An 11,145-nucleotide genomic window follows, 5' to 3' on the forward strand; every position below is an offset into this window, starting at 1 on the left:
GACGGGGCAGCCGAGAAAGAACAGCAAAAGGCCTGTCACCCACAGCTACACCTCAAACAGACAAAGTCTAAAAAACCTCTGGCTATGCAGCTGCCTGCACCTGAATGTGTAACATCTACTTTGCAGTCGTTACAAAAGGGCTGAGGACTATGTAGCTATAGCGAGTGTGAAGTGCAGTTTTTCTAATTATAAAGAACCGAATACAAAGATTTGTACAAACCAAGCTGCAGCGCTCCCTGGCGCAAACGAGCACGAGTATGAAAAGAAAACTATTTTACAAGGTCTTTTCTTATGCACAAACTGAAGGCCAGAGCCAAGTTCCTAACTCCCATCTACACAGCCTTTTGGAAGACTGATTGGAAGTGTCCTCGTTAATTTGGACCGGATGATGAGTTTGGGAAATATGCCTATTCAACACTGTCTGGCAGAGAATGTGCCTGATGAATGTCGACTGAGTACAGAATTTAAAAAGTGGCTGCTTGAGGATATATAGTGAAATGGGCAAATATGTATGCCATGCTGGTGTGTTTGTGTGTGTGTCTGTATCTGACTCTGTTTGTGTGTGTGTGTGCTCTAGATGGCCTGTTCTCTCTGTATGTCTATTCCAGGTATGCTTCGTTCTGGTTCAGAAGCCAGCGCCGCCTCCCGCAGAACCACCATGTGATCTTCGGCCGCGTGGAGCGACTGGTCGATCCAGTCCATGCTGCCGGACATGTGACAGGCGTTGCGGGTGACCAGCACTAGGTGGCTGACTGAGAGGAGGAGGGCGGTGGCTCTGAGGAGGGAGAGCGGGACAGATGATTAACATTAAAACATCGTCTTTGCTGCTGTTGGATGAAAACTACTTATCTCCAAAAGGAAAGCTTTTCTCAAGTTAAGAAAAAAGGGATATACACTACCAGTCAAAAGTTTGGACACACCACATTTTTCTTTATTTTTACTATTTTCCACATTTTAGAATAATAGTAAAGACATCAAAACTATGAAATAACACAAATGGAATTACGCGGTGACTAATGTGTTAAACAAATCAGAACTATCTTATATTTTAGATTATTTAATGTAGCTGCCCTTTGCCTTGATGGAAAGGCAAAGGCTTTGGAAAGAAATTCAAACATAGGCATCAACTTCACTATTTATATTTGACTAAGAAACACGTTTCAAGCGTTTAAGCAGAAGCCTTTAGATCAAAATGGCTTTAAGAGAATGAAAAACATAGAACATTCAATCAGGTGTGTCCAAACTTTTGACTGGCAGTGTAAATGCATTGTTGAAAACATACAATAGATGGTTAGGGTTTTGTGGGCTTAGAGGCTCAGGTGTAAACTTTTGATTCAATTCAAGCAAAAAAAATGAAAATAATATGATATTGGAGTTGTGGGATTTTCCCAATAGCAGCATTTCGCTGTGAGACTTGACCATTTCCATCACTGTCTCTATCACATCTCTCTATATCTCATGAGTTATTAATATATAATATGCATAACTCAAGTCATGCCAGTCGCTCCTTGCCAGCTCCCTCAGACGGCTCATTGATCAGCGGGGCAATAAGTCTTTGCATTAAGCCATCACAGACATGTAAAAGGCCTCTTTAAATGATGGAAAAGCAGATGCGATTACCTGGCATCCAGGAGGATTGGATCCAGAGGAGGGTACATCGATCTCACCACATCATCCACCCTGCAAGACAAGAGGCAGGAGGCAGCTGGAGTCAGTACCGCAGTAATATTAAGTCGTGGTAATGGTTTTTACATGAGATGAGTGTGTGTGTGTGTGTGTGTGTTACCTCGGGCTGATGCGTTTGGCCACGGTGATAATGTCGCTGAGGCTGGCTGGTGCTTTGACCTTTGCCCCTGAACCCATTGTCATGGCAACCAACTTTTCAGTCAAAGTGTGGCAGATCTGTATGTGGACACAGGGTGTGTAAATATCAGTCAGTCATTGATAAAAAGAAAAAAAATTATTAAAAGAGCGACTAAGTAGCAGCATTACCTTTAGGATGGAGATACAGTGAGACACAAGACCACTGTTGGAGAAAGACACACAAATTTAGTTTGGATCTACGACACCGGCATTTTGACTATTAGCTTTGATAGTAGTAACAACTAAAAGTTCTCACTATCATGAATCTAAAACTCTCTAAACTCTAAAACTGCTAACTGTACTTAATGTTGAGGCAACAATGATAGAGAGGCAGCTTAAGGTTCAGGGTAGAAGAACAACACCAGCCAGTGTGTTCTAGCTCAGATCTATTGGCCATAGCAGAGACGTACGAGGCGTCCTCTATCCAGTCCTCATTCTCCAGGATGGCCTCGATGTGAGGGTTGGTGATGACCACATCATCCAGCTCCAGCTCCGACGGCTCGCTCTGGGTCTCCATGGCCCCAATCAGGTCCACTGTGGGTCTGTGGCAGAGAAGAGGGACAGACGGAGGAGGAGGAAAGGTGTGTGAAGACACTTTTACAGGGTATCTGCAGGTTTCAGAAATCCAAATTTAAGACTGAAAGACCTTTTTAGTGCTACCTGGAATTTAATTTAACACTAATTTAAAACTAAGACTAATTACAAAACCTAAATGAAGAAACAAAGCTGGCAAAACCAAACTATTAGGCAGTATAAGAAAAAGGGCAACAGGAAATTAATTGTTAAGGTAAATTAAGTCAAATTGTGTTTAGAAAAGCAGATGGGATCCATATTGTACTACTAAAGCTGTTCTGTATTAATCATGAGTGGACATGCAGTGCATTCATTACAGGTACCAATAACAGTATTTAAGATATTTTATACTTCTTAAGACCTTGAATTTCAATAATTTAAGACTTTGTCAGACTTTTTAAGGACCGGCGGTGCATAACACCATGTTATAAAAATAAAGGCTCCTATCTTGTACAGACTCGTATCGACCGAGACACTGACTTGGAGTCGAAGTGGTGCAGCAGGTCGTGAGGGTGGCAGTAGCGATGTCTGCACACCATCACCAGGGCAATGAAGGAGGCCAGGAAAATGGTGGCCAACACCCCAATGGCCACGATCACCACCGTCTCCATGGCGACTCCGGCTCCCACAGCGGCTGCAGGTGGCAACAGGTTGAGAGGAAAGAATCCAATCAGGGTTGGCTGATTGTCCGAGCTCGATTATGTATGGGCGCTCATCTGCTGAAGAGAGAATAATTGGTAGTTTCAGATCGATTGGATTTCAGATCACAGCAGAGAAGAGGGACACTAACAGCTCAGCTCAGCATTTTTCTGATTGGCGAGAGAATCACCATTTAAATTCCTATTGAATCACATTGAACTCCTGAACCCATGGAGTGGAGAATATGATGGAAGAGCATTTTCTCAGTTTCTAAATGTGGCGCACCTACAATGCACACAAAAGCCAGATCTTTATCTAAGTACATAAAAAGCTGAAGTGAACATGCCCTTTGTTTGTGTTTCTTACACTGTTCGGTATTATGAGGATAATGTGTTTGCTTCAAAGAGGCTTGGCCTGCTAGGAAAACCAAATCACTCCTTAGAATACAGGCCTACAGTACAGTCCCATTTCTAAACCAGGCCAACCACATCCAACACCAAATATTAAATGAATTCCATATATACCTTTGACAACCAGCCTCAAATCCAGCAAAGCAACAACACTGTTAGACGAATGCTGCTGCGGCTGCTACTTTAATTACCAGCATTTACCGGCATTTCCATAACTGTGTGAAGATACAGCGTCTTGTTTTGACATACTCTGATTAGCTGTTCCAGAATGAAACACACATCTCAACAAGGGAAAAAGCTGAGTAAGCTATGTAAACCCCCCCGCAAACAGAACAAGTGAACTCTTATGAACTTTGACCTCTTACCATCTGGATGTTTTCGGTCCAGGCTGAAAGTATTTTTGAATGAACTGCAGAGTATTTTAGGTGAGATTTTCCCACAACGAGCTTCTCTCCGGATGTATAAACCACGACTACCTGCCCTCTGCCCAGTCTGGTCACTCATTAACTAGCCCTGCCCCACTTGAGCGCCCTTGTGTGTGTATGTGTGTGTGTGTGTGTGTGTGTGTGTGTGTGCCATTACAAACTCTCTTGAGGGAAGCCAGGAGTAGATAGCAGAGAGAGCTCCCTGGGTAGAGTATAATTGATTTATAATTAGGCACGGCATTTATACAGTAGAGACACAATTTCTGTGCTGTTCTTTGAGCACAAGCACCACAGGCAACCGAATTACAGTATTACAACATTGTAAACCAGCATTTTTGTCGGGATGATTATGTGAGACTCTGCCTTGGAATGCAGTAATTCTTTAATCAGATTAATTAGTGTTACCCTGGCCGTATCATACAGGGCTTTCTCCTGTCTCTCTCCCACCAAAGAGCTTTTCTGACTTCTTTTCTGTTCACAGGCCAGTGGGCTCTTGAAAGGCCACTGCCGAACTGAAAGGCACATGAAACATCTGTCAAGGTAAACTGAGTAATTTAACTGCATTTTTCGGACTGTTTCACAGCCTAAAACCTTTTTCCAATGCCCTTTAGTGAATTCAGGCAAATGGTTAGAGCCAATAAGAGTCAAGAGCAAGGCCAAGGCTTTCCAAAACAGTCATCCTTGCGCTCAATTTCATGTGTATTTTATTTTGCTGGGATTCTTGGGCATTTTGTTTTTAAGACAAATCTAACAGATAAAGTTATACCCAGACAAAAATGAACATATAGGCTGCTAGTACAGGGGACCAACTTGTGTCTCAAACCCTAATTCATTCCACATTCAATTTTACTGGGAAATCATAACAAATCTCCGAGATACACAGGGAGATATACTATGGTTTTTGAGATCAAAGTGACAACGTTACCTAAAATGACCCCATGTGTTGTGTGTGCAGGGTGTGTGTTCTGCACATATAACTCTGTAGTTCACCTGTACTCTATCATCAGAAACAAATATTGCTTGGAACCAAACCTGCATCACTGAAAGCAAACATATAAAATACTCTAAATCCCAACCGGGAGGGCCCAGCACTAACAGTTATAGGCACAAGGGTGTGATTTTTCTGTGTGCTATTGCATTGGTGAAGCGATGATTCCCAAAGTGTGGTCCAGGGACCTCAATGGGTCCTTGAGGAGGTTCCAAGGGAGTACTTTCATTTCACGTTGTTCAGTACCAAATCATACCCAACAATAAAAATCTTCTTAGATTGGTAGATCCCTCACACAAAATCTTATCGAATGGGGGTCCGGGTCTCTATTTTGGGTCCACATGAAAATATTTGGGACCCCCTGTGTTTAAGGACTGAGCTATTTGAATAGCAGTGCAAGGAAGCAGAAAAGGGAAAACCAAACAAATAAAATAAAATAAAATAATTACTACGTTCAATATTTTCTTTTACCTCAGTCGATAGAGAGAGAGGGAAACACACGCGCACACACGCACACCCACACACAAGTAATGGTAAAGTTTCCCATTTGGTTGTTGTTTTGCAATTACAGCATGAACGATTTTAAATAATACAATTTCAAAAGCTATTCATCCTCCTCTGGCAGCCTGAGCCTGGTAACATTTCACTTGAGGCTATGCTGTTTTTCAACCAACCCTACGTTTTACCTGAATGAAGCAAATGAACAATTATATATGGATCAATTTCCAGTCACTTACCTAAACATTTTGTCCATTTTCGTTGGTTCCTATTAGGTGACAAAATACCTTTTCCCTCCAGCACCAGGAGCGCGGAGACGGCACCGACCTCTCCAAACCTTGGACGGGAACGCGCACAAAAAAACAGCCCATTACGTGAACGGCTGAGCTGTCGGTGAATGACTGATGATCAACTTTTCTTTCTTTCCTGTTAAACTTTCCAGCCCGGTTGTGCGCGCGCCCTGAGCTTTACTTACGACGAGTACGCGCATGGAAAAATTCGGCAACGCGCCTCGCCAACTAGGTTTGGAGCTGTGTGCGTAAAGCGCGCTCTCGGTACCATGCTCTACATAGATTTTGTGGAAGATATCTTACCTGTAGTATGGCAATTATAACAGACAAGCCAAGAGTTACCGCTAGGTGGCGCACGCTGCCCATTATATTCCGGAGGTCACATCGTTTGAGGAGAGAAGGTATCAAATCTAACACTTTTGAATATTTCTCTAATAAATTTGTGTATTTAGGCCAATCATCTGCAATGTCTGATGTTGAAAATGCCATCCTTAACTCACTATAGTATGTTTTGAATGTTCCTCTAATAACTTTATGTATTTCGGCGCAGAAGTTATAGTCATCTGCAAAGTCTGCTGTCAAAAACGCCATGCCTTACAAAAAACCCCACTTTAATATACACTATAATATCCATATAGGGACTTATAATAATTTCAAGCCTAACTATTTTGAATGTTCCTCTAATAACTTGGTGTATTTAGGTCCAGTGTTTATTGCCATCTGCAAAGCCTGGTGTTACAAAATGCCATCCCTAACAAAGCATGACTATAATATTTCTTAGTTCCCATAACAACATCTAAGTATCACCAGCAAAAGAAGTGGTGCGTATGAACTGGTGGGCCTGCAAGGACTGAAAAAAGTGAGAGGTAGGCTGTGCCATCACAGCGGCTTTGCACCAAAGGTTATCAGCCCGATGATAATACGGCATTCCTTCACCTTTCCTGTGCTTGAGGCTGCACCATTCCACAAATGGATGAGATGCTTCTCAGGCTGCTTCTCCCCACCACAGATAAGCAGTTAGCAGTGGAGTTGAGGGTACAGAGTACAAGTATAGATACACACCCACCTCTTTACTCGGCATATACACCAGTATGCCCACTTAGAAAGCATTAACTCATACAGTAGGGTAAAGCTGCAATACACACTTCTTATATACCCACCTCAACAACCACTACACCACTGTTGGCTACTGTGTTAACACCAGTATGTATGCATAGGAGACAGTACTACACTTTTGCATTCCTCTTAATGCCCTACATCCACTTTGCCTGAGTGTTACACTTTGCTGGAGTATTGCAGCGGGGTGCATGGCGGCAGATCCATACCACCAGTAGAGATAATTATACCCTCGTCGTCTGACTCCAGAAGCAAGCGTATAAAAGCAGGGTGTCCCAGAGCCTGCAGGGCTGGTTAATGTGTTTGTGCAGTCCTGTCAATCACAACAATGCATCATTAGGTGTGTTTGTGCAGCGGTACAGGCGCACGCCTTTGAAGTGTCTTCCAGCACAAGGATGGATCCCAGATTGATTAGAAGAGACTTTAGACGACTCTCAGCTCAGCAGTCAGGCTTAAAGAAATAGTATTTAACAACAGCAGTTTGGTTTGAGAACAGAAATGTGGTCCTGCATAGGCGTTTTTTTTTTATATTTCCCATCTTGTACCCATCTAGTATTTGCTGTTCAGTCACTCTCATACACAAACACACACCATGGCATTCATCTAGCCTAGTAGTTTATCCTTCCTATCATGTTAAATGGAGTCTTAAAGAAAACTTTGCTGGGTCCCCTCCTCTGCTCTCCTCTCACCCCTGCAGTGTTTGTAGTTCATTACCCAGCGAGCTTTGCGGTGGCGCCGGCTAACAAGCAGGCAGCCGTTATCCAGTATAGCTGTACTGAACAGCAGCAGAGTTAATCAGCTGGTAACAGTCTGTTCCCCTGGAGAGAGATCCTACCGGGCTGTAATTGAACTATTAACTGTCCTTGATGCTGCCTGTAGGTGGATGTCACTACTCCAGGGGCCTTATAGGAATATCATCTTTATCCAATGTGCACTGATTTCAAAGAATATGATGGAAAAAACAAATTAAACTTATGTCCATGGTACATCATACTTTGGTTAAAGTAATAATCTGTGATAATTTCACACAAATAAATGATTGTTTTGATGCTTTGCTATACTCTATATCACTGATTGATACAACAGTATAGCAATTCAACCTATATCCAGTTCTTGAAAGCTTTTATTTGCTGTTCTAAACACCTGGTGAGGAAGTGATGCATTTTACATGTCTGGTTTGTTTGGAATCAATAGAAGAAAAGCTGGAAAGTTAGCAAGAGCAGCGATAGCCACCATGGCTGAACAGACAAAGAAAAGAGAAACTCAAACTGCAGTAACAGAAAATCCAAGCTCCGCCCCCACACTGTTTGATTGACAGGTGCTCTGTATTGGAAGTGCAGTGCAGAAACACCACAGCATGAGCACTCAGCAACAAAATGTAGAGCTTGTAGATTACCACTTAAAGGGGCATTAAATAATCTATAATTCATATCGACCTCTATCGATGACTAAGCTATTCCAACAACATGGCAGATCTCTGACACAGCTTACGGTGGCCTGTAGTTGACATAAAGTCACATTTTCATAATAGAGGTAAGTAAGCTTGCTAATTAGAGCAGAGATCCAGCAGAAATGTCTTGTGAGGAGGAAATATATCACCATGTAAAATACAGTAATAATAATACCGCTTGGTCATCTGACTTGAGAAAGATTCCTTTTTAGTCTTTGAGGCTGAAATTTGAGCAGCTGAAAATGCGAGTAGGTGGGGGGTGATGAGTTTTTGTTCCAAAATAGAGAGTACAGCCTGAAAAGTGAGTTTTGGAAGTCAGAAATCTCAGCGCCTGGTGAAGTAATGGTTGAGTCACTGGTGCTGATCAACAACCCTATCAACCCCTCGCAGGCATATGTGGTCATTCTGTGTTATGGAACAGTAGAAATCGTACTTACTGCACCTATAATTATACATTTGTTCTATTTTTTTTTTTATATGGGCCTACCACAGAAAATTGGAGAAAATCAAAATGGCAGATTTTTGCAACAAGATCAACTTTTCATACAGTTGAAAAAGTGAAGAGGTTTACAGAAGAAGCACATCACTCTGCCAGTAGTATGGAAGCGGCTTTGCATATCATCGGCGATCAGTGCCAATGGATTGTATAGTAACAGAAATGGCCAGCTGTTATTTCTCCTGAGAACCTTTGATATGCAAACCTGTGTGCCCGCTGCCGGGTGCTGGAGTCAACAGGCTGTAGTAAGTGACTCATGGTTTCCTTGCAAACCCCCGTTATTTAATTTCTCATTATCCCGACACACGGGCTTGCCTCTCACAGCGTGGGCGGATTCATGACAGAAAAGAAAGACTAGTCCAAGTCTTTCTGCGTTTGCCTTTAAATGCACTAAACACAAATGCACATTCATCGCGGCTGATTTTTCGTTGAATCATGATTCTTCCAGTTCCTGGAATGGCAGCTGATCACTGGCGCTTTGGACTGGCTGCCTTTTACAGATTGATGAGGAGTGAGGAAGCGAGTTGGTTTACAGTCCCGGTGGCCTTTCATGACATCTGTGGCCCTGTGCAGCTCTGCAGGCGCAGGGAGGGAGGGGTGTGGGAGTGTGTGTGTGTGTGTGTGTGTGTGTGTGTTGGGGGGGGGGGGGGGGGGGGGGTGTCTCCACAACAGATGGCTGATGTTAGAGCTTCAAGTAGCTGTGGATATAGAGTAGCATTCTCATGATTTATCTATTTCTTTCTGTCCCTTAATCACAAACAGTGGGCAACATTCTTCACTGTCAGTGCTTGACAACAGTCTTTGTGTTGGGCTAGATGTGCTGATGCCTGTTGTCGACAGAGTGGCAGGCTATAGAAATACATTTCCCTCAGCCTGGCCGGCAGGTGTGATCATTTGGTGGAAAATGAAACAATTTTGGCGCCTTCTCGCTGTGTTATTTGTCATTATTTCGATGATTATTTCAATGGGATTCTGAGTAAGTTTAATGCCTTCATAAAGTGCTATAAACAAATCAAGTATTTGTAGCCTACAGAAAGAATTGTGTTTTGTTTTGCATTGGTTGGCTTAAAAGTCTCCTTTACATTTCCATGCATCAGGTAAGGCTTTCCTTCATCAGGGCCGCAATTATAAACTTAAACAGTACGTTCGCTCAAGATGATGTGAATATTCGAGCCTTAAAATAAAGATGGAAAAATAGTTGAAAAGTCCTCTAGCACTGATACCCTGGAGAATTTGATTGCCCAGTCTGTTGGGGAATTGTTGTCGAAGCCCATATGCTGCCTATTGTACTGCCCGTCTTATGTGTCTTGCGGAGGTGGTAATGCTTCCAAGATAAAAAGATGTGCTGTTTTCTCTGTGTTATCAGCACTTTGAAGCTGGAGGCAAACCGTGACAACACCATCTGAGGCCCCATCCAATGAAAGTTGCCTAATGGTCCTTGAGAGTACGGGAATCTCTTGCTCTCTTGATATAGCAATGCATTGGAAAGCTTTACTTGGATGCAGAGGACATGTGAGGTGATGGCGTAGATATAGGAGCAACTCTTTATTACTAGATATACATCTGTGGGTGATGGCTGTAGTTGAAAAGGGCCTCTGAAGTGGAGAATATGAATAGATGCAATGGAATTATGGTGTCCAAGATAAATCCTTTACTTGTATTTGCAGGTGCTAGTGCTAAACCCACAAGGCTGGTATCAATTGTGCGAGGGTGTGTGTGTGTGTGTGTGTGTGTGTGTGTGTGTGAGTTGCCTGCATGTGGGAACAGTACTGCAGTGTGCATAGACTTTTTGTATGATAATATCTTTGGGTTTGTTGGATGTTGGAGAGGATGATGGAAGCTATGGCAGGGTTGGTCTGAGTCACTGGCATATTTTATAAGAGGATGTTTTTTCAGTAGATAGGACAATAAATGATCCTTCTGAAAAGACTCTGTGCATATTGCGTCAAAGAATAGTTCCAGTCGCATGTTCTACAGAGATTGCCATTCATGATAGTTTGCTTTAATGACCCTGTTTTTAATGAGAGCGTGTTGCTCTTCATAAGTGCCCCAACGATTATGATTCTTTGGCCTTTCAAATATTCAAAAAGCCTATTTTCTGTGAAGAGCGACTTAAAGGTCTCTTGACTTTCAGAACGGGCCGCTGGAAAAAATAGAAAATAGAAAAGTAAAACTACAGAGTTTTTTCCTGAATCTGCCCAGCTTCACCCCAGGGCTTTCCAATCCCTGCAGCTCCAAAGGCTTACATGGCTTCCCGTTTCATAAGCGGCTGAGTGGGAATTGCGGGGCGCTCTCTGTGTGACTGAGAAAGATACGATGGGGCGGGGTGGAGGCGTGGGGGGTGTGTTGGGGTGGGGGTGGGGGTAGGGGTGGGGGTTGGGGGGCTCAGTAGAGTGT

General features: G+C 42.9%; 1 protein-coding gene across 1 annotated transcript; it reads right to left on the minus strand.

Moving 5' to 3' along the window:
- Positions 1-573: 573 nt before the first annotated feature.
- On the minus strand, positions 574-5,658 carry tmem98 (transmembrane protein 98). Its single transcript, XM_071532852.1, has 7 exons — positions 5,636-5,658; positions 2,917-3,155; positions 2,274-2,405; positions 1,993-2,026; positions 1,787-1,902; positions 1,621-1,680; positions 574-775 (listed from the first exon to the last, which is right to left on the minus strand). The coding sequence occupies exons 2-7, from the start codon at positions 3,045-3,047 to the stop codon at positions 574-576; spliced, it is 675 nt and encodes a 224-aa protein (XP_071388953.1). The 5' UTR covers positions 3,048-3,155; positions 5,636-5,658.
- Positions 5,659-11,145: the final 5,487 nt, after the last annotated feature.

This window comes from Centroberyx affinis, unplaced genomic scaffold, assembly GCF_046629955.1.
Source record: "Centroberyx affinis isolate AG114_WGS23_722 - 3 ecotype Tasmania unplaced genomic scaffold, CSIRO-AGI_Caff_v1 ptg002258l_1, whole genome shotgun sequence".
Lineage (NCBI taxonomy): Eukaryota > Metazoa > Chordata > Actinopteri > Beryciformes > Berycidae > Centroberyx > Centroberyx affinis.

What these genes read in the sequence shown, in the direction of transcription:
- tmem98 (XM_071532852.1), bottom strand. Translation starts at nt 3,047, where the DNA reads ATGGAGACGGTGGTGATCGTGGCCATTGGGGTGTTGGCCACCATTTTC. An exon ending in CTGCACCACTTCGACTCCAA is followed by an intron (nt 2,406 to 2,916) that starts GTCAGTGTCTCG and finishes TCTCTGCCACAG; the next exon opens with ACCCACAGTGGACCTGATTG. An exon ending in GCCAAACGCATCAGCCCGAG is followed by an intron (nt 1,681 to 1,786) that starts GTAACACACACA and finishes CTTGTCTTGCAG; the next exon opens with GGTGGATGATGTGGTGAGAT.